Source organism: Nematostella vectensis, chromosome 5, assembly GCF_932526225.1.
Source record: "Nematostella vectensis chromosome 5, jaNemVect1.1, whole genome shotgun sequence".
Taxonomy (NCBI): Eukaryota; Metazoa; Cnidaria; class Anthozoa; order Actiniaria; family Edwardsiidae; genus Nematostella; species Nematostella vectensis.
In genome coordinates this window covers 15,821,416-15,845,661 of record NC_064038.1, presented here as the reverse complement: position 1 = coordinate 15,845,661, position 24,246 = coordinate 15,821,416, and the positions used below count along the sequence as shown (strand labels likewise).

Here is a 24,246-nt window from a genome sequence, read left to right as displayed (position 1 = left end):
TTTCTTACTATCTACGAGTTGGTACAGACGCCGAGACTACCCCAGCCGCTATGTTCGTGCCCAACCTAAGGATTAACGATCTTCGAATCTGGGAGACACATATGACTTTGTCGGACCTGAAAGCTGTCAGTCATATGATGATGGACAAAGGTAGACGATGCTTTTGTTTTTTTTGGACCAAAAAAGTAAATCACCGTATGTCACCACTGTGGCCTTTCGAAGAAGCACATCGTCAAAACAACTTTAATTCTTTAGATAAAGATTATTTTCAATCTTTGTTATTCAGCCAAGCTTTTGACATTTTACTTGTTCTCAGGTTCTCAGGATTAATTAAATTAAAATAGCGGTAATGCTTTGAATAACAACTAAAGAATTCTCTCAATTGCAGTTTATCTTAAAAAGAAATGTCTCACTCACGTCTCTTAGCTCTTAACATAAAAAAGCGAATTTAAAAAAGATTTTACCATACTAGACATAAAATGGTTGCTTTTATTTAGAGTTTGGAGGATTCATCGTGCGATCGGGCTCTTCGTTCTCCATGGAATCCGGTTGATAACGTCCACCAAAAACTATTTTGACAGCACCGTTCTTACTATAAGGCTGAAAAGACTAAGTTTAAACGTCGTATTATCTATCAGTCGTATTCAATGTAAATAAATCAAATCGATTGTTGAGGGCGGTAAAAGGGTTTCCGTCAAACAAGATCTGGCCATTTTTCACAGTCGAGAAACGAGAAATTGTCCATTTCGACGTCCGTGAAACGTGATTTGACTCTTCTCGTGAAACGTAATTTAGAAGTTTCAAGTCTCCGTGAACCGAGATTTAGTTCAAGTTTTTTAGTTGTTGAACGAAGAATCATGTGACCTTTCCAAAATAGATATATATGTATTGTCGTATGCATTAAATACTAGTATTTTTTTTTATTTTGGACGCGGTACTACTGTATTGGGGGGGGGGGGGGGGACTGGGGGGTTTCATAGAAACGAGTGGGAGGCGCGAATCGCCCCTCCGGGCCTCCCAGCCCCGTCTTAGGCTTGGGAGGCGCGAGTCACCCCTCTGACCCTCCCCCCCCCCCCACCCCCCAGCCCCAGGCTGGGGGCTTGGGGCCTTTGGTGGCACCGAAACGCGTTTCGTGTAGATTAATAATTGCTGGTTATTAATTTACGTCGGGACCACTTCGCGTAGATGGGTAGATCTACGCAAAACACACTCCGCGTAGATGGGTAATTAGCGTTGGATAGCAATCATTAATCTATGTCGGGGACGCCAGCGCCTTGTGCTAGGACCTGAGGGCCGCGAAAACGAGGAACGTGGATTGGGCCGCCAACCTACGGAGCGCGGAATAATCGTTTTTCGGCCGTAAATTCAAAGCCGCTGGCGTTGCGTTTAAACCTGAGTTTTACTCGAACACCTCGCTCCCGAAATCCTAGCAAATTTCTCGCAGCCTCTTTTTCATCTTTTCGCGTGTCTCCAGGGAGGGCCCTTTCCTGCTTTTTTTATCACTCGGTGCGAGGCCGTGTCGAGCTCTGATAGCGGCCTTGAGCGCGTAGTATCTCTCTTGTTCCTGAAGCATTAGCCGAAACTCTTCGTCTGAGATATGCCCGTCCTGCAGAGCCTTAGAGACAAGCTCGCTGATCGAGTTTTTCTTACTCTCCGCTAAAACCATCGTGTCTTCGTGTTTAGCCACCTTGCTCGTAAGATTCCTAGAGAATACCCCCGCGCCCGCGCCCACGACACCGGCCAGCCCAGCGACCCCTGCCAGCGGACCGCCGATCAGAACCCCTATCCCACTCAAAGAGACCCCCACCCCGGCGCTGGAAAGCGCCCTGCAGCGATGCCGGATGCCACAGACACAGCATGGGTAACGGCAAAGGCGAGCTTATACTTCTTCCGCACCTGTCGATAATGCGTTATCTCTTTGTCTAGAGCCGCCTGAGTGTCACATATTTTCCGGAGTCGGAAACTTTGCGCGTCGCCGCCGATGCTTGCCGGAGCGGTAGGCGTCATGTGCGTTTGTGGGCAAATCGGGGGGCAGACGCTGGGAAGCGAGGGGTATATGGCACCGCTGCTAACGTCGCTGTTTGCCATGCTTGTTATGTCGGACCTAGGTTAGCTCTAATACGAGGCGAACAGGCTTGCCCTTAAAGTCCACCCGTATACCGCGGTCATCCCTGACTCATATTCGGATACTCGAGACAAACTCAGAGGAAGATGCTGCGACACAAACGGGGATGTCGGGCCCATAGACGACTTTCTCGTGCGGCCTCCCGCGGGTTTCTAGGCAAGCGAGAACGTTTGAAGGTTCGTCTAAGGCGAGGCATTGCGTGCGGTCTACGATATCGCAGAAAATGTAGAGGGCCTCTATTTTCGGCAGTCACCTTAAGTGGGGGCCCCCCAAGGGCAGTGCGAGGCCCCGCCACCCCAACTGATCGTCTTTAGCCTCTAGGCCAAATAGTGCGCAAAGCTCGGCATTCAGGAGCGCAACACCTTTGGACATGAGCGCGATCTTCCCGGCTTCGCGGTCAGAATCTTGCTTTCAGCGCGGTTGATCGTTTCCACGATGGACTCGGCCGTGTGGTGCCCGGCCTGCAGAGTAGCGATAGGCGGAAGGGAGGCTATGGTCGTTATTTGATGTTTCCGCTCGAGATTATACCAGCTGTTAAACAGCGAGCACTGCCGGAGCGCCACGAAGCGTGGGCGCCTTATCGGATGCTCGAAGAAGAGCGTCAGTTCACCTTCGGTGGACACAGCATGTAGGACCACCATTGTGTAGAACATAGCACGCCTTCGTGTTTAATAGGGCTGAGCATGGATTGGGAAGGCTGGCGGATGCTGAACGAGGAGGCGATTCCCTGAAGGGAGAAGGAGGAGACGAAGAAGGCGGCAGTTGCGGCGGGAGCCTCTATAGCCGAACATATCAAGCACGCTATAGCCGAACAAGTCAAACGCGCAAAAAACCGGTTTCGCTAGGTCCCTGACCCCCGCGCAAAAGCTGCTCTACGCCGTGCCCTCGACCCCCGTGGAGAGCACGGCCTTAGACATCACCCCACTACTCACGCAGCTAGATATACACGTGGCTGAGGACAAATCATTCACGACTAGGGTCCGAGACATATTCAAAGAGACAGTAGTCACGCACAAGTCCGCCAAGGAGTCTCGCCGGTGGCTATCGGAGCCTTCCTATGGGTACTGGCCACAGCAACTCAACTTTACGGTCTGGTGCGCAACCGCCGGATGTTGGGTGTCCCTAGTCGACCCTGCTTTCGCCACGCTCTCCTCTGTCATCAGGGGATTTCTAAGATTTCACGTCTACTTTACCACCCGGAAGATACTCTACGAGCTCGGCGCCCCCCTGCCTGGCGACAGCCCGTTCACGCAAAAAGGTAACCCCTACAAGAAGGCCGCTTTCGAGCGTCTATGTACAGAGTTCGGTTTGCCGCGTAAGCCGGACTTCCGATGGAAAGGCGGGCGGAACCACGGGCTAGGCGATGTGTTTGTGTTCTACCGGGGGAGGGGTATCGCAACGTGCACGTGATCCGTGGCTACGACACAGCGGCGGACGAGTACCCGAGCCACCTGAATCTGTTTAGCGACGAAGGTGGGACGTACAATAGTGGGAAGCAGGTGGGTTACATACGCAACGACGACCACGGGGGCGTGCAATATAGCTGGTTTGCGCCTCCTAAAGGTGAGGGGCTGACAAAAGCAGGGCTAGGAAGACTCGATCGCTCGGTCGAGGCGTTCGTCTACACAGTGCTTGGCGCGCAAGTAAACGTCCGTTCCTCTATCGCGGGAGCCGGTGGGCCGGCCATGGAGGCGCAGGCGGAGTTCACGCAGCTGCTTGAAGACGCGATCATAGAAAACGACTTCGCTCAAAACGTGCAAAGGTACCAGTTAGCCGTGCAGGAGGCCAAGGTGGGACTGAGTCTTGCGGTCGCACCAGGAGTGTGGCTAATGCCGAGCGATCTGGTGATAAACACGGAAAGCGTCGTGGGCTACAACAATAAGCTGCAGAAAGCCACAGATACCATGACGCTCAGCGCAAACGCGATCAGCACCGAGACGAAGCCAGTCGGTGCTCATAACATGGCCGGTGGGCATCCTAGGGTGCAACACGTGACTGATCCGGGGATCAACCACGTGCCGTCCCGGCGGCGAAGCAAGGCTTCCGCCCCTGCGAAAGTGCACGCAGAGGGCGCGGCGCCTGCCCCCTCTCCACGTATGCATGCTGCGCATACCATGACTGCCACCGGACCGGGCGAAAAGAGTGACCACACCGCCCTCAAGGCGGGGTTGTCGGCAGACGCGGTGGCCGCGGCGTATTACTTGTTCCGATGACTGCTTTGCATTCGACGAACCAAGAACGCGGCTACGGCTAGAATGAGCAGCCACGCATTTTCGCCAAAGAATTTCACCGCTTCTCCTGCAGCTTTAAACACGAAGTTTGCGATGCTACCTACTAGCCCAGGGAGAAGCTCGCCTAGCTTTTTCCCGATAGCCTTAAGCCCGTTACCGACCCCTCTGGCCACGGAGGAGAGCGACTTGCCGAGCGACGTCACAATGGCCGCGATCGTCGTCGCTACGGCCAACCCATTAGCGGTGACGGTAAAGCCGTACTTTTTGAAGATGGCTTTGATGCACTCTCTTAGCGGCTTTTGGTTCTCGAGCTCTCGGTTTTCGCGTTCTAGTTCGTCAATCTCGGACAGCCTCTCCTCGTTGCGCTCACGGGCCTCTTGGCGGCTACTCTCTGACGTGTTAGGGCCGTCGATGGTCTCCCTGTCTGTGGCTACCACCCCTTGCAGCTCTTGGACTCGTTCTGTGTTCTCCTGGATGACCGCGTCTATCTCTGCCACGGACCCCATCGCCAGCTTGAAGCCTTTCAGCTTTGCAACGTCCTGTCGGACGCCCCCGTCCTAATTGAACAGCTGTCTTGGTTTAGACCAACCTCCTTTGTCGAGGTTGCGAACCTGTATTAGCGTCTTTCCCCTCCGGTCTGACTGGAACCGTATCAGATTCTTGTTAAGGTCTTGGTATTCCTCCCTGAGGGACTGGAGACCGAGTCTTGTCGCTGCATCCTCTGTGATGAACGAGGTTTCAGCGGTCGTTTGCGTTGCGCTTCGCGTAGCCATGCTATGCGCAGCATGCGTACGCGATGACGTGCTCGTCATTGGGATCGACTCCCCATCGTCGGGGTCGAACGGGATAAGGGGCGTCGTCTCGTCGTCCCCCGCTCCGCGATCGGAGGACGCACCCGGCAAGGTATCGTCAATTTCAACGTCAACATCACCCATGATGCGTGCGCATAACTCGTGCTATACTATATTAGACATGTCTAACAGTCCGCACCATAGCCACGCGGCTTCGTACTTTATGTATACATACGTATACGATATATAATTTACGTAATGTCAATCAGAGATAAACTTGACCCCCAACGAACACCCAGAACTCCTCTGGGGTTGAAAGCCGAGATAACTGTTCACCGGGTCACTCTCAACCCGTCGACGGCCTCCCCAGGCGAGACGCTGTATGTGGCGGTCCTAAAGCTATCGGAAGGCGTCACGCTCGTGCCTGGCTCATTGAGGGTCGGTCTCGATCCCTCCATCTCAGGCCATGCAAATAATACCGTCGTGAACAACGTCGGCCGAAATCTCGTGAGCCGCCTTTCAGCTTCGCAATGTCCTGTCGAACGTCCCCAGGACACCAACCGCTACAACGTCTTCAAGATGTATGAGGAGCTTTACCTGTCCAAGGTCCAGAGAGAGGACTGCCTTGAGCAGGACATACAGTCAGAAAACATGCGCAAGCTTCGCTCCAAGGCTGGCGATAAAGCGACTAATAACGCCAAGGAGAACGCTCTAAACGCCGCCCACGGGGCGAGGTACACCATCCCGCTAGACCATTCTCTGCTGACGGACCACGGCGTACTGTACCCAAGGGCGCTTTCCGAGGCGCTGCTCTTCGAGATCACGTTCGCAACGGTTGACCAGGTAGTAGTCGGAAGCGATGCTACCAAATCATCCTATGGCATCAAAAATCTAGAGCTGGAATACGAAAGCCTGAGGGACGACAACCTCGCCCGGTCTGCAGCCGCCGCCTACCAAAACGGCACAACGTTCTTCTACGAGCAAGTGAACATTCACAAGACCTTCGTGATTAGCAAAGGGACGGACAGCATAATCAACGAGAGTGTCAACCTGCCGCGAAGGTCTATAAGTGGTCTGTTGCTCCTCTTTGTGAAGCCATACACGGCAGGGGCTCGCGACTCTGAGAAGTTCGTGTACCCCGACATCAAGAGCGTTCGCGTTACAATCGAAGGCATGCCAAACAAGGTCTTCAGCCAGGGGCTGCGCCCCACGGATTTCTGGAGGGAGGCGAAGAGGCGGTTCGTCCGCCCCTCCCCGGGGGGGCACAGCGGAGCGCCTGCCGCCCCGGCAATCGGCCCCGAGTCGTTCTATGGCGATAACAAGTTTGCTCTGTGGATCGACCTTCGAACGACGGACGACTGTGCTATCCATGGGGGTGGTCTCCGATTGGTCAACACCCGCGACGGTGTGCACCTCGAGATAAAACGCACGGCAAGCGGCACGGGTACCGTAAACTGTCACGTGTTTGTAGTGGCCGACGCCCAAATGAACCTTATGAACGGACAGCTAGAGTCCATACAATACTGAGCACAGACACCGAAACGTGTTTCTGCGCGAAGCGCTGCGGCAGCGCGGTATGGACCCGAAAAACATCCCATTTAACGCTCTCATCGTGGGCCCGACGTCATGCGGGAAGACCCAATTCCTAGTGGACCGGCTGCGCGGCCCTTTCCGGGGCAAGTTTGACTACATCGTACTCATATGCCCTACCTTTGTCTACAACAAAACATACGACGGCTTCGGCGAGGCGCTGCCGATATACAGTGTGGTCGATCTTCACAATGACCTAGTGTCCGACTACATCATCAACAACGAGCTCCGCAAATTGTGCGGAAGCCTGTCTCTACGCTGCGGTCGTTTGATGGCTTTAGCCGTCGGGGCGTTACACGTAGCACGTCATGTGAACACCGCCGGAACGGCAAGCGCTGACACGCAGTGTCAACACGAGGTAGCACTCGCGGACTCACCAGTGGTTTGCCCGCAAACGCACAGTGGCGAGTCTGCCATCCCAGAGCAGACGTTCATTTGAGAGCTTGCCACTTCTTCAGCAACCAAGTAGTTGCATCAAAAATGGAAGTACTAGTGCCCAGCCTGCCGGAACGGCAAACGGGTCAGCGAAATCTGACAAACAAGCTGCGGAACAAGCTGCTCATAAACCTGCACGTACGCCTTCGGCGTCGGCGGAAAGAATCACGAGCCCCGAACCACCCGCGACCCGACCTAAACACCCTGGGCAAGTCGAAGCCGGAAGGCGCTTGGCAAAGTGGAACCGAATTAACAGAGCGAAGAAAGAGACACTTCGTGTCGTGCAACACGTTGAGTCGCCGGTTGCTGGCGAGTCGCAGGGACTCGAGGGCTTGCGCGCGCGCGCCGAAGGTGCCTTCGGCACGCCTTCGGTGCACACACCAGTCCCGGAAAGCAACTCTGCTTGGTCGGCTAGCTCGGTTATCGAGGTTGCTGGTCTTCTAGTATCATTGATCGGTCTCTATACACGTAGGCGGGAGCTAGCTGCCGCGTTCACTCGTACACCAGCTGTTAAACAGCGAGCTACCGATCCGCATGTAGCGGCCGACAACGTGACTCCGCCCGCAAGGCCGCCACTGGCGGCCACACAGCAGACCAGGGATCGACCGCTTGCCGTTCCGGCAACAGCGCTTCGCGCTCCCGGACAATGCAAATCTCGACTGTTAGCCATGGAGTAAGCAGACATTTACACACGAGGGCCCCACCCATATCCGCACGTCCGTGCATCGCAATGTAGACGACGCAGCAGAGCAAGATTACAAAGACCATCACCGACGCCGCAGTCATAACCGGCCTCGTCGCCGGTATCGGCTGGGTTAGGCGCAAGGTCTTGCGCGAGGACTTCACCAAAGACCACTCCGCGAACGCCATGAACTACGCAAAAATGACTGCCGCCGTTGCAGGAGCTGTCGCTTTGAAGGGTTACCTCGAAGACCAGAAGATCCTGCCCATGTAGTAGTGTACTGTGGCACACTACTACATGTGTAGGCCGTGTATTAGACTCGTGTACGTCTCACGTGCGTACACACAGCACGTGAAGTGTGCGCACGTGAAACGTACACACACTACTCGATGGCCTCCATCGCGATTTTGGTTGGCGGCGCCGTCCTAAACGCGACTGCATTCGTTGGTGGCAACTACCTCGCAAAGTTCCTGTCGAACGATGAGAGCCCTGCCTTAGCTGAGAAGGAGAGGCACGACAAGGCCCTAGAGAAATACCAACAAGACTATGGACGCTACCAACAGCGGCGACAAAAGATCCTCGATTGGCAAGCTCAAAGTCGCAAGAGAGGGTCCCTCGCAAAGCAAAACTTCACCGACACTGACTACGCGCTCAAACTCTACAACCAGACCCGGCCAGAACAATCCCTGGAGTCGATGCAGGCTCCTGAGCTGTCCGACTACTACATCCCCAGCAAAACACAGAAAAACGCCGAGTTGGCGTACATTGGCGCCGGCGCTCTCCCTATCGGCTACGCAGCTAGCCGATTGCTATGATGCAGCTGCCGTTCCAGCGCTGCGTCTAGGCGGCCTTTTTCCATGCTGCGCGTATACGCATGCGTATGCGTATACGTATACGTATAATATGATTGCAGATGATTGCAGACCGGCCTCAGAAAGACCACCTCGGCACTGCCCGAGCAGAAGGCAACCGCCTGTTGGAGACTGATACACCTGTTGCAATGCATCGCGATACATTATTGCCGACACGTAATGGCGGCGAAGCGCATGTCCGACGAAGAACTCGATGCGTTCCTTCGTCCTATATACTACGCCAGAGGCGGCTTCCAGGGAGTGACCGCTCTGCATGCCAAACTTCCCAAGGGCTCAGCATCCATAGATCGAGTGCGCAAGTGGGTAAGCTCGCAGCCCGTCGGGGGCTACACAGAGACACCCCCTCCTCCGACTACCTACGCCCACTTCTCGGAGCAGATACCAAACCGTATCCACCAGTCAGACCTGCTATTCTTGCCAACCGACCGCAGGTACAAGTATGCCCTGACTGTCGTTGACGTTGCTTCACGATATAAAGCCGCCCGCCCACTGAGGACTAAGAGCGCGGCCGTCGTCTCCCGCGAGCTCGCTGACATCTATGCAGTGGGACCTCTCACATGGCCTAAAGTCCTCATGGTTGATAACGGCACGGAGTTCAAGGGTGCTACCACAAAGCTCCTAACAGACCACGGGGTGGAGGTCCGACGGGCTTAACCAGGGCACCACAGGAGCCATGCTTTCGCCGAGTCTTTCCATCGCTGGCAGACACAGCGCCAATTTCGTGCGCAATACTCGAAGGAGCTTGCATCCGGCAAGACAAACCGCGAGTGGGTTACTGCTTTGCCAATCGTCATTTCGGACATAAACGCAACGAAGACTCGCATGACTGGCGCCTAAAGACGCCATAAGGCTAAGGCGCGTGCCTCTCAAAGCCGAAAAGCCCCCCTTGGAGGTCCCCTTAGAGGTAGGACCGGAGGTGTACATCGCCGTAAACGAGGAAGACCTTCAGGACAAGGGCCGACGGCGAGCGACGGACCCGTGGTGGACAAGCAAGGCATACCAAATACTAAATAGGGTCATGGAGCCTGGACGGAGCGCGACGCTAGGATTGGAGTCAAAGCGGATGGTTGCTGGCAATCGGGGGTAGTTTTTCCTGTGATGCTTTACCAATCGCTGCTGAACAAGGGCCCCCATCTTGTTGGTCGAGCACACCCACATATCGCTTGGGTGGGCCTGCTCGATTGCCGCGTCGAATGCCACCCCATCCCACTCCTCTCGAAACACCTCAAGCTGTTGGAATCTGGCTGACACCAAATCCGGCCCTTTATGTCGTGGAGCCTGGAGGAGGGCGCGGCAGAGCCGCAGTCGCATGTACTGTACTGCTTTCCACAGTCTTCACACAGGCAGCGGTAGTCGGACTCGAACCAGTGGATGTTTCCTTGTGCCCACTCCTTGTGCATATCGTGAGGCCCCTCTTTATCTCCCCAGGGCGGACCTGCCCATAATCGCCACAACACACTACCTGACACGGCCGCGTGGCGAGATACCCCAGGATGGCGCGTAGCACTTTAGTCTGTACCTTACAGCACTCGTCAATGATTACTTCTTCGAGACGGTCGAGTTTGTGCCCCAGCTCGGAAGGTCTCCACTCCTCTATCGGCTTTTCCGCTGGTATGCAGAGGTAGTGATAGTAGGTTTGAGCGCGCTCCGCGCACGCGAGGCGCGGTTTGTTGCGATGGTCGTGGGCGAGGTCGTTCTCGGGGGTGAGCACCACAACGTTGCGGCCGCGGAACATGCTCACCGCCCACTAGGTCTTCCCCGATCCTCCTTGGCCGGCTAGATACATCTTAGCAGAGGTTGCGGCCACTAGATCGCACGGCAGACTCGGCGCAGTGCTTGGCTTCCTAGCCAAGCTCCCCGACTTCTTCGGACCCCAAGCCGCTTCGGGTCGCCACTCGTACCCAGGCTTCTTGTGGCGCCACTCTCCATACCTCGGATTTCGCTCCACGAGCTTTACACCACTGGGCACCGCCTTTGCGTATATGGCATCTGTGCACACTCGGAGGACGTCTTCGCGATGGATCCGCCCAACATGCGTCGCAACGCTACGTTTGTGTACGCCAAGACGAAGGCCCTGATATGGTACCATTGTGAGCGCCGGACTCCGTCTTTGTATTGGATCAGATGACACCCGTCGGCATGCTCGAAGTTAAGTAAGTGGTCGGTGCCCGCAAGGAGGTTTGTCAGATACGCGGCTTCTTCACGGTCGCGGACTACGATCGAGGACTCGTCGCCATGGCGAGCGCACTTGCCTACGAAACGGACAGCGAGATCTCTACCCTCAGGGTACTGCGAGTCTTCGCCGCCGGGGCGGCACGCGATGGAGTGGGGGTAGTTGATGGAGTCCTTTTTTCCGAGGCTATACAACACCTCCCTCGCCGTGGCCATGACGAGGTCACCCGAGTCTAACAGGTCCTTGAGCTCTGGCGTGGTGATCCAGCCCTCGTTTTGCTCCAAGTGCTGCCCCACCCTCCCGGAAGTGTAGGAGGTGTAGGGTGGCAGGCCTCAGAGAACTCTCACTCGGTCAGCTGAATGGCCCCGGTTAGTTGAAGAACCTCGCTCAATGGCCGTCCCACAACATCCGCGATACGATACACGTAGGGAAGCCGTATTTCCGTACCAAATCAATGGCGTCCGAGGCGCCGCCGAAGACACTGTCCTCGCATCCTAGATACGCCGCACGCATGTCGATGTGCGCATGAGGCTGCGCCCCTAAGTTTTCCTTGCTATTCCACACTTTGGACTCAACCTGCGCCGCTCGCTAGACGTCCCTGTATTTAAGAGGCGTTGGCCTGATGTTCTCTCTTTGGGTCCACTTCTTGAAGCGATACCCTATTGCACCGCCCATCGAGTGCGTAGCTTCGGTGTACTCTTGGTAGGCTGGGTGGTCATCAGGGAGCCATTGAGGATCGTATCCAGTCTCGTCTGTAAACGCCCTGTCGATAGCCACTCCGTCCTGTCCCGATCGGTACAGTTTGCCTTCGTGCGTGACTATAACACGCCCACACAGCCAGATCCTCGTGCTTTTGGGGATCGCCCTGTTTATATAGCGAATTTTTTGTGGCGGCACTGGTAGCGCGAGGCGCTGCCTTCTCCTGACATAACGAACGAAGCTCCCTCTCAGCCTCGAAGTCTAGGCCTCGGACGCTCGCGATCGCAGGTGGTTCAGTCGGAAGCCCGTCCCAGGCGTGGTTATTGTGGCAAGGGATAGTGATCCTCGTCTTAGTCTTGTACTTCCCCGAGTCCCACAGGACGTTACCCAGGGCGTCCACGGCTACTAGCTTTACCTCGAGCTTCTTTTCCATCTTAAAGAGGTCTTCTTTGGTGCATCCCGTAGTGGCCAGCTTCTTGTCAAATCGCTCGAGGATCTTGCCTCGTGTCTTGGTTAGACCAAGGGAGCGCGAGGTGCCACGATTCCTCAAGAAGTCGGCGACATAGCTCACAACACAGTTAGCGAAGGCGTCACTCCCCTCTCGCTCAAACATTGGCCCAGGCTCACCATCTTGCTCAGGTAGAGGGCGAAGCTCGTATCACGTAGACGAGGTACTCTCGTCCTTTCTCCCAAATACCCGCATCGATGCCTTCAAGGGCACCGACTGCGATTTGGCCCCCTCTTTCGACTAACGACCCACCGATCTTGTGCTCCGAACGCCCTTCCTCCTCTGTGATTGGCGCCAATGGCTCTGCGGGGGCCTTACCAACGACCGTAAAGAGTCTGTAACGCCGGTCGGGGTCCACCATCTCAAGCACCGGTGGCAACACTGCGTTTGCCCGCAGAGACTCCCGCTCGTACGAGACCCACCACACCGAGCCATCGTCATTAATGTCACGCCCCCACATAATCGGCTTTAGAGCAATGACACCTGCTCCACCAAGATCTCGTATCTCTTGGTAAACACCGGAGCTTATGTCTCGGCCCAGAAGAGTGGCATCCACGCTTGGGAACCGAAGATGGGCGCCCCCGACGAAGAGAGAATAGTACTTCTCGGGGTCTAAGCTCTCTGGGCCCTTTTGCCGCCGTCCCGGCAGCAAAGGGTCGAACTCGCGCCGGACTTCCTCTGTCCACACTTTCGCCGGTACGAGCGGCTTAAGCAGCCTGTGTTTGACATCGTCGGGGATGTCCTCGTTCAGGATGTTCTGGACCAGCCCTGCCAGTACAGCGGGCGCCTCTTGGTCACGCATGCTATTAAGAACCTCCTCTATATAAGCGTCCATGTTTGGGTATACCCTGTGCCACCCAGTCTCTAACTGCCCGTATCACAGCCGGCGGGACGAGCGTTTTGGTATGCCTGTGCAACCCAGTCTCTAATTGCCCGTATCACAGCCGGCGGGACGAGTGTTTGGGTATGCCTGTGCAACCCAGTCTCTAATCGCCCGTATCGCGGGCCGCGATGTCAGACAGGACGAGTGTTTGGGTATGCCCTCTGCCACCCAGTCCCTAATTGCCCGTACCGCGGGCTGCGATGTCAGACAGGACGAGTGCGAACCATCCCCGAGCGCGCCTCTCGACGCCGCGCATCCTCTGCCCTTCACGATTCGCTCCGCAGGGGCGGCACAATCGCGTCTCCGACTGCGTCCCTATGCCGCAGATCCTGCACGGCACGGGGAGGGGGCTGCCCTTACGGAGCCTTTGGAGGTGCACCTTGCAGTAGGTGTCAATGCACCTCTGGCCGCACGTGTTTGCGTGGCCGACCTTTAGCCACCCGCAATAATCTTTTCTGCACTTCCTCCTTCGAACGCTCGGTATACCACAGGACAGACGGAGGTCTAATTGCAAGTCCTTGGGGGTTCGAACTGCATTATTGGAAAAACATGGCCATGATACTTCATAACAGCTTTATTAATTAGAGTGCGAGTCAGAAAGCTCTTAAAAACGTATGTCATGAAGTACCAAGCTCAATTATCCAAGATGGCGGCTCGAATCTACGCGAAGTGGTCCCGACGTAGATTAATAACCAGCAATTATTAATCTACGCAAAACGCGTTTTGTCGACGTGATATTACAGTATTTGTGAGTTTTGGTGCGATATTACGGTTTTTGAAAACGTGAAATGTGAAAAGGCCATTTTTCGGCCCGTAAAACGTGTCATTTTTCGTTTTCAAGAAACGTGATCCATACCCCCTTAACCAACCTGATTGTTTCGTCTTAATTTAAACGCCTTTGCATTGAATAAGGCTTATTGATAATACGACGTTTGAACTTAGCCTTAGGTTCTCAAATTTTAGTGCATCTAAAAATATAATATTCAAAACATGTACACTGTACATGGCTTATCATGCATTGGGCTTCCAAATAGCACATTTCATTCACTCTCTTTTTATAAGAACCTCTATATAAGAACGTCAAGCCCTAGATTTCACCAAATTTTTAGAACATGCCGAGGCTCAGATAGATACAATTTTTTGTTAGCGTGATGCGCTATAAAATGCAAAATCAAATTGTTTTCTTAATAATAATCTTAAATTTTATTGCTATTGATCAATGGGTAAGAATATCCCAAGAATATTTCAAGCCCGTTGCCCGGCCAACTCAAAAATGAAATATTTATAAGAAAAAGAGTGTACTGCCCGTCATTCTGAAAAGGCAAACCATGTGCGTTCCTACGAAGTTCCAGTCAAATATATACTAAATATTTGGCCATTTGTGTAATACGCAATGTAAATGCAGCAACACCATTGAAGAGCTGCTGCCGGTGGAAATACAATTAAAGACTATGATGAAAAGTAAGCCTGTTTTAAGAAGCTCATAATCAACAATATTTTTAAATTCACCTTAATCATTATCAAGTTATTAACAAAATCATCTTCACTGTTATTTGATATTAAAAAAAATTCATGTCATTTCAGAAGAAGTATGGCCTCGGGAGGTGTCTGATTTGGCGTATAACAAGAGGGCTCGCACAGACGTTCGTTCCACTCTCCACTATCGCAACGAGCTAAGGGGTTTTTGTGTACACTCAACTGGATGGGATGAATGGTGGGAAATTGATTTAGAGGAAATTAGCGTGGTATCTGACATCTTTTTAATGGCAAGGGATTCTACAAAGGTGCCACGGTTATTAACCATTAAAGTGTCCGAGGGATCCTCTGAACCGGATGCTCTAGCTTGCGTTGAGCGACGCGCATTTAGTTGGCCGACAACAAGGTTCTTCTGCAGACCGCACTTGAAAGGAAGATTCGTGAGAATAACGAATATGGACGCTGGCACTACCATCGCCTTCTGTATGGTAGAAATAAGAGGTTAGAATATTTATACAATAAACTCAATACGTATAATCATATAATGATCTTAAGTTATGGAAAATACTTAGGGAAAACCACAGGAAACGCATCGGGTTAAAACAACCCACGCATTTTCAATACGTATCAAAGTCTAAGGTTTTGGCTCTTATTATAAATCAGCTTGTTTTGATTACAAATACAGGGTGTCTCTTTATAGGTCTTCGACACAATTATTCTACTACGTAAGAGCGATTTTGAAGGTATATGAAAGTTCCTGTTACAAATTCATTGGGAGGGGAGGGGGATGCGGGCAATCAGCGCCAGTAGCTACCTACACACTAATACGATAAATCAATTTCATAAAGAATTCAAAACAGAAAATCACACCAGAATCGAGGGTTCACCCGCGCTGTCAGACTAGGAGAACGAAGAACATTTTCTAGTTAAATGCTCAATTTACAAAAAACTAAGAAATACAATTTCCCAACAACTAGACATTACCCAAACTTTATAGATTTAATAGCTCCAAAAAACACCACGGCATTGTAGCTAAATACATTTATGACTGCTTGTTGACTAGGCAAACTCACTTGTAAATGTTCGAGAATAATGGTCTATGTACATCTTTGTTCACGGCACTAAAATATGTCTATTTCTATGTCTAAGGGTGCTACCCCTAGACATGTCTGTAAACCTAAAAAACCAAATTTTCATAGCCCGTTAAGGACAAAGGACAAACGGTCGCGGAAATAGAAATGTGCAATACTTCAGGCACCTTAATTTTCTTACAATTCGGGTAATTTGTATCCTATTTCTCAGGTTTCAAGTACCCGGGTTATGTTGTTGTAAACGCAACTCTTCCACAGCTCGGACCATATCGTTATAACACCTCCTACGTGCTTCCCTTCAAGAACTGCCTGACTTTCGCCTTTATCATCAACGGCTCATATCCTGGTCGCTTAAATGTTTACTCAAGCGGCTACCAAGGAAAGGAAAGGCTAGTCTGGAGAGTAGCAGGAAGCCAGGGAGACAACTGGAGGCAGGGGAGAGTTTTAATAGAGGGCGATGGTATTTTTAAGGTACGGTAGATCCATCATGGCCATCACAATCATGATCGCTCACCTTTCTATGTGCTAATGTTTTCTTGTTTTTCCTGTATTGTGCCGACCCCCCCCCCCCCACCCCCCCATGTTACGAGGCCCGTTACGGCACTGCATCACCATCCTTCCATTATCTTAATTATTCATATATCATCTGTAATGATATCAGTTATAATAATCGGTTAGATATTTTAAAATCACGCCCAAGTCAACATGTAATAAGAACCATAATCTCTCTCTCTCGCAAACACAAAGCGCTCAGCGAGCACGATAATACAGCATCATTTTATCTATTTTATAGCTGAATAAATACTGAAACGAAATCATTACATCATCATCATCAACGGCACTAAGATTTGGCAACTGTTAAAGTGCAGCTGAACCTCGATATGATGATGAACTACACGAGATTGTTGTTTGTTTGTTGGATTAGCTTGGGATACTTAAAGGCTTACAAAACCCTAAGTCCAATTAACCATGAGATATAGACTAATATAATGTTACAAAATATGCTTAGGTTATCTTTGAAGCAAAGGCGGAGATGGACAGCGAGATCTATTTTGACAATATCACTTTGTCACGTGACGTCAATTGTACGCATGCGCCCGAACACGCAGTACATCGTCTTTTAGGTAAGACGCACTGGCACCATGTGCTTACTAGAGACTCATCGCTGTTCTTGCTTAAAAAAAAAAAAAAATAACGTCGAAGTTCTTGTTTAAAAATGAACATCGCAGTTCTTGTTTAAAAAAAAAAAAAGAAATTAACATCGCTGTTCTTGTTTTAAAAAAATTAGCATCGCTGTTCTTGTTTTAATAAAATAAAATAAAATAAAACTCTTCTTGTTTAAAAAAAATAAAATAATTAAAAGCGCTGTTCTTGTTTAAAAAAAAATAAAAAATTAACATCGATGTTCTTGTTTTAAAAAATAAACATCGCAGTTCTTGTTTGAAAAAAAAATAACATCGCTATTCTCGTTTAAAAAATGAACATGGCAGTTCTTGTTTTAAAAAAAAATAAAAAAAATTGACATTGCTGTTCTTGTTTAAAATAAATAATAAAAAATTAACATCGCTATTCTTGTTTAAAAAAATAATAAAAAATTGAACATCGCTGTTTTTGTTAAAAAAAATAAAAAATAAACATCGCATTTCTTTGTTAAAAATATAATGAAAAAATTAACACCGCTGTTCTTGTTTAAACAAATGAACATCACTGTTCTTGTTTAAAAAAATTAGCATCGCTTTTCTTTGTTAAAAAGAAAAAAATGAACATCGCTGTTTGTTTAAAATAAAAAAATAAAAAAATTGAAATCGCTGTTCTTGTTTAAACTCAAAGGCTCTGTGAGCCAACTCGTGAATGCAAATTGAATTTTCTAGTTATTTTCTTTTGGTCAATAAGTCAATAACGTCACATGGAAGACTTTTCTGAAGAAACTATCTTATATATACTTTACTTATATATTACTTATACTATACGTAGCGCACCCGAAACGGTCACAGGTCGTTGACAAAGCCCTTTTTAAAAAAACTAAGCTTTAACCGGACGTTGAGCACCGGAAGTATGTATATATGATATGATATATAGATTATGGGTTGTGAACGCGAAAACGAGCTTTCATAGGTCTTATTATCCTTTGATCAAAATGCTGTATAAAAAAACAAGGTTTGACCTATTTCTATAATCACAAAAACTTGAATCATGTTACTCATTGTAGGGATTCAATCAAGGGTAATAGACCGGCCATTTTACCGCGAGAGACTGGAGCAGATGTTATCTCGTGCGGGGTTCGGGCGGAAGCTGTGGAAACCGTGCTACCGTGCACTTGAACATGGATGGAATGCTAGCAACCTCCACAAGCAATGCGACAACAAAGGCCCACTTATCATCTTGCTAAGACAAAGTAATCTCCTCTTTGGGGGATTTACTGGGGCTACAATGACAGGTACGCTATCTCACAGAATTCCACCACTCGATAATATTCCAAGTCAAAAACTTTCCGAAACTACAGTGGCTCGGGATAAATGTCAAATTCTTTGACACCTTTACTTTAATGTACTGTAAAGACCAATCATTGATCAAAATAGATAACATGAACCGTTTCAATGGCAAACTATTGAAACACATCCATGTGCTGCCCGGTAAAGGAAAAACGCAACAACAAACATTCTCCTCGATTAACTGTAACGCATCCGGGATCCAGAGAGCGTAAGCACAAAGGATACGTATCCAGACGCGTGTAAAAAGAATAGACCTTGTTCTAAAAGAATTTTTTTTCCACAAGAATTTTCTAATAAGTGATTCGGCTGATAAATATAAATAAAATCGCACAAAGCCCCCTATTTTCAAAGTTGGCTATAAATTAAGGCTGGTGGTTCAGGTAAATTTGATATATAAACGATAAATGTTTCTTTCGTATTCTTTCTTAGCCTTCTTTGCAAGTATAAGGCTACAAAGAATAAATCTACAATGTTGGAGTCCAATGAAAGCGTCTGAAGTCGAACGAAAGCGCGTTAAAAAAAAGACGCGGGGCTCCCGTGATAGTAGACAAAAACGCAAAAAAGTAATTGCAGGTTAAAGTTTAGGGGCGGATCTAGAGGTGTGCCGAACGGGCCACTCCACCCCTTATTTTTAGATATTTGGCTTGAAAATAACAAGAAAATATAAGCAAATTTATGGAAAAACAATGAATCCCCCCGTTCTTGGCTTTTCATTTATGCTTTTATTTACGTGATTTACTTGGCACCCAACTGTCCATGACAGTTGTCATTTACACCCGCCGTAAATAAAAAAAACAATTTAATCTAAGTAAAAAAAATCATACAGGAACAAACACGTTTTTGTTGATATTCAGTTGAATCAGTTGATTTTACAGAACTTGGCAGGTATGTTTGCACAAAAAAAGTTTCATCGCGCTGGGGGCTTATCTCAGTTAATAAGTCAAGGGGTGGTGCTTTTTCTAAATTGGAATTGGCGAAATACAACGTCTTTATTTCAATGTATGGATAAGAGTTAAGTAGAATAATGAACAGATAAAACACATCTTATGTTTCAAGGCTAAAAAAGCACAATGTCAACGCCGATACAATGAGCTTCCCAAATGCTCTAAAACCTTGCATTCGACTATTCATAAATTTTAAGGTAGCTGTAGGGAGCGCTTATTTCATATTGTACGCCTTAGGAGGGAGCGCTTATTTCATATTGTACGCCTTAGGAGGGAGCGCTTATTTCGTTCCAAAGCAAGATGCACTGAGCCTATAAAATATATAATACAATCTGGGACTGAGGTCGCCCATGGTTATTCGCTAAGGGGGGGTTGCAGCCGTTTGGATAAATCAGTTGGTGTAACTGAAAGGTATAATAACTTTATCACAATTCGTTTCCAGTAGTTATGCCAGTATATATTTATACATTGTTAAGTGTAGTGTGCATCGGCCGACATACTGTAATTTAGCTTATGCTACAAAAGTATGAATAAACGATTATTATTATTATTATTATATTGTACGCCTTAGGGAGCGCTTATTTCGTATTGTACGCCTTAGGAGGGAGCGCTTATTTCGTATTGTACGCCTTAGGAGGGAGCGCTTATTTCATATTGTACGCCTTAGGAGGGAGCGCTTATTTCATATTGTACGCCTTAGGGAGCGCTTATTTCGTATTGTACGCCTTAGGAGGGAGCGCTTATTTCGTATTGTACGCCTTAGGAGGGAGCGCTTATTTCGTATTGTACGCCTTAGGAGGGAGCGCTTATTTCGTATTGTACGCCTTAGGAGGGAGCGCTTATTTCATATTGTACGCCTTAGGAGGGAGCGCTTATTTCATATTGTACGCCTTAGGAGGGAGCGCTTATTTCATATTGTACGCCTTAGGAGAAAGCGCTTATTTCATATTGTACGCCTTAGGAGGGAGCGCTTATTTCATATTGTACGCCTTAGGAGGGAGCGCTTATTTCATATTGTACGCCTTAGGAGGGAGCGCTTATTTCATATTGTACGCCTTAGGAGGGAGCGCTTATTTCGTATTGTACGCCTTAGGAGGGAGCGCTTATTTCGTATTGTACGCCTTAGGAGGGAGCGCTTATTTCGTATTGTACGCTTTAGGAGGGAGCGCTTATTCCGTATTGTACGCCTTAGGAGGGAGCGCTTATTTCGTATTGTACGCCTTAGGAGGGAGCGCTTATTTCGTATTGTACGCCTTAGGAGGGAGCGCTTATTTCGTATTGTACGCCTTAGGAGGGAGCGCTTATTTCGTATTGTATGCCTTAGGAGGGAGCGCTTATTTCGTATTGTACGCCTTAGGAGGGAGCGCTTATTTCGTATTGTACGCCTTAGGAGGGAGCGCTTATTTCGTATTGTACGCCTTAGGAGGGAGCGCTTATTTCGTATTGTACGCTTTAGGAGGGAGCGCTTATTCCGTATTGTACGCCTTAGGAGGGAGCGCTTATTTCGTATTGTACGCCTTAGGAGGGAGCGCTTATTTCGTATTGTACGCCTTAGGAGGGAGCGCTTATTTCGTATTGTACGCCTTAGGAGGGAGCGCTTATTTCGTATTGTACGCCTTAGGAGGGAGCGCTTATTTCATATTGTACGCCTTAGGAGGGAGCGCTTATTTCGTATTGTACGCCTTAGGAGGGAGCGCTTATCAGTGCCGTACATTACTATTTTTGGTTATATCGATTTACCTACTTATTATGCAAATATTCAAAATGGCCGCGCGGAGTTTGAAACTTGAATTTGTTTTGTTAGCGAGACGTCGCACCGCAAAAATCGACCAAAACAGCAAAATATCCTGCTCTATACCAAGTTTGATATTTGATTGATAAGTTCCTGTGCTAGAAAGTAAAATATCGTTTGGGAAACCTTTTCAAATTGAGCGCTTTTATTGGAGGCCGTAAAATCGAACTCTTTTCGTAATGTTTACGTTTAGAAAAAGAGAAATATGAGTGTGATGGACCAAATTCTACGGCTTAGAACCTTGACTGGACTAAACTAGGACAAATGAGGATCATGGCATACTAAAACAATTTTCACCACAAGCCGAAACGAGTGCCCACAGGGTATGGTGAAAGTTGAGGAGAGCGGAGGTTGAATTGTGAGGACGAAAGTGCGAGTCAAGGCCCAACGTCTATACAACAGGGAAAAATCGCCGAAGAATAGGTCGAAGAATAGGTATGAAAATTCGTGTCAACATTTAGCCGAAAAGCATTTTACCCTACCCTTGTCTCTCGGGGGTTCGCTTCTTATCATTCTTTAGCTAAATGTCTTGCCCTGCGACCACCACAACAACATAAGGGGGGGGCACTCTAGCTGTAAACATGATTGTTGGTTCCGACAGATACGGACATTTTATGTCCCCAAATGTCGATATTGAACTTGTACTTGATCGGTCACGTATTTTTGGGCTCCGTTTTTTCTGCTCAGAAACCTACTTTAGCCGCAGCTACTAATATCAAATTACTTCAGACAGCTTACTAAACTTCTGGTCTGTCTTCTGGACTGGTTTTTGGTCTGTTCCCGTCGTGATTTGCCTTCGAGTTTGGCGGAAACCTCGACTCGATCGTAGCCATTGTGACGGCCGCCATCTTGTTTGTGTGGAACAATGAAATTCGCCTTGTTAGTATTATCCATCTCGTTGCTATTAAGAGGCTTTTACCATCAACATTTTACTTCTACTACTCTGAAGTTGAAGCCTACGTCAATTCAACTACCATCTTCTGCTTCAATTGCGTGCTTTTTTACATCCAAGCAACATACTGGTTCAGTATTTCGTCCATTCCCGGCACCGCTGACCTCATCGTCCTGCTGGCTCTCGATCCTGCTAGTGATTAGTTCCAACGGATCCATTCTCAATCCTGGACCTGTGAAATTCCCCTGTGAATGTTGCAGTAAGCCCACTAAGTCAAACCAACTCGCTATCTGCTGCGATGATTGTGATACTTGGTATCATATCAAGTGTCTTCGGATGCCAATGCATATTTATCAGGGACTTAATAACTCTCATACGACCTGGATCTGCTGTAACTGTGGCTTGCCCAACTTTTCCTCGTCGCTGTTCAGTCGTTCTCTGGACATCTCCAGTTCCAACTCTTTCAGTTTGCTTGAAAGCACCTCTACAGCCAGCCCTGGACTCGATCCCACTCCATCTCCGATCGCTTCTTCATCTCCTGTGCTTACACCGTCACCAAAGCACAAGCTGCGTTGTATGTCCATCAATTGTAACAGCATATTGAGTGCTGAGAGATCTGCGCTCTTTGCTAGCCTTGTGTCTCATCATAACCCGGACATTATTTTTGGATGTGAATCGAAACTGAATAGAGATGTCCCATCAGCTTCTGCATTTCCCCAAGGCTTTACTATCTATCGGAAAGAACGCCAGGACTGCGGTGGTGGAGGTACTTTTATCGCTGTAAGATCTCCAATTGTCTCACACCCACTGGATAATATATCAACTGATCCTGAGGACGAGTCGCTTTGGGTCTCCATTCAGACATCTCGGCGGAAATTTGTGCATTTATGCTCCTTTTACAAACCTCCTCTCGCGCCCGCTTCCCGCATCGATCTTCTTTCCCAGGCTCTACTGAGGGTGTTTGACAAGCAGAAAAAGTCCCATCCCAACGTCGTGATTGCAGGCGACTTTAACTGTGGGGATATAAACTGGAAGGTCAGCCCTCCTGTTATTACCAACCCGGCCACTGCCTCATTGATGAATAAGTTACTTGACTTTATTGATGACCACGCCCTCACACAGTATGTTTCCGATCCAACTCGCCCTGCCTCACTGAAGACACTGGACTTTGTTTGCTCGTCAGTTCCTTCTCTTGTCTCAGACGTCTCTGTTCATCCTGGCATGAGCGACCACGATCTAGTACATTTCTATATCAACACTAACCCACGGCGTGCAACCAGAACCCCCCATAAGGTGTACTTGTTTGACCGGATGAACTTGGAAGGTCTCCAACACGACATGGATTTGCTTAATCAATCCTTCATGGTCTCACCGCTCTCTCGATCTGTTGAGGAAAACTGGTCAATCTTTAAAACGGGTATTAAATCAGCAATCGACGCAAATGTCCCTCATAAAATGACCAATCGCAAACCAGACGTCCCTTGGTTGAACAGGGCACTTAAGCGGCAGATACGCAAGCGCGAACGCCTCCTTCGCAGGGCAAAGCATTCTGGGGACAAGTCACCGTCTTCGCCTGCCTGGTTGGCTTACAGGAAATATCGTAACAAGGTTACCAAGGCACTAAAAGAAGCTCATAATCACCACCTGAACGAAGTTGTGGGCGGCAGCCTAGTTTCAAATCCAAAGAAATTTTGGAACTACGTTAAGAGCCGTCGATCAGAAGTATCAGACATCCCTTCACTAAGGTCTAACGATGGTATCTCCATATCCCCGCGCGACAAAGCTCAGGTTCTCAACAAGCAGTTCCAAAGTGTGTTCACTGTGGACGACGGAGTTCTCCCTGGACTTGGCCCAAGCCCGTTTCCGCATATTAGTGATATCATTTTCACCCCTACTGGCATTAAAAAACAACTAGACAATATGCAGACATGCAAGGCCTCAGGCCCTGATGAACTTCCAGCACGCATCCTACACGACTTGTCAAACTACCTAGCCAACATGTTATGCATCATCTTCCAACAGAGTTACGATAAGGGGACGCTCCCTCTAGACTGGTCTACCGCCAAAGTAGTCCCAGTCCACAAGAAGGATAACCGTGACAACCCCAGCAATTACCGCCCTATCTCTCTTACGTGCCTCTCCTGTAAAGTCATGGAACACATTGTGCTAAGCCATTTAAACAAACATCTATCTGCTTTTAATATCCTGTCAGACCTGCAGCATGGCTTCCGCAGCGGTTTCTCCTGTGAGACTCAATTGATTCTTGCTACACATGACTGGGCCAGCACACTTAATTCTCATGGCCAGGTAGATGCCATTATGCTCGACTTTAGCAAGGCCTTCGACAAGGTGTCCCACGCAAAGCTATCCCATAAACTACATCACTGTGGCATACGTGGAAAGACTCTTGGTTGGATTGAAGCCTTTCTAAACAACCGAAATCAGTTCGTAGTAGTTGACGGGTCCCATTCCAGTCAGGTTCCTGTGACATCAGGTGTCCCCCAGGGGACCGTGCTTGGCCCAACCCTCTTTCTTGTGTTCATTAACGACATTGTTGACCAATGCAGCTC

The 24,246-nt window shown here is 49.1% G+C and overlaps 1 protein-coding gene across 2 annotated transcripts in view; it reads left to right on the top strand.

Annotated features, from left to right (window-relative positions):
- LOC5510390 overlaps nt 1-24,246 on the top strand; it is a 68,998-nt gene continuing 44,752 nt past the window's right edge. For both annotated transcript variants that reach the window (XM_048727984.1, XM_048727983.1), the window contains exons 1-5: nt 1-150; nt 14,574-14,966; nt 15,768-16,027; nt 16,566-16,680; nt 17,766-17,993. In XM_048727984.1, coding sequence (XP_048583941.1) covers nt 51-150; nt 14,574-14,966; nt 15,768-16,027; nt 16,566-16,680; nt 17,766-17,993 — 1,096 coding nt within the window. In that variant the 5' untranslated portion in view covers nt 1-50. The remainder of the gene's footprint in view (nt 151-14,573; nt 14,967-15,767; nt 16,028-16,565; nt 16,681-17,765; nt 17,994-24,246) is intronic.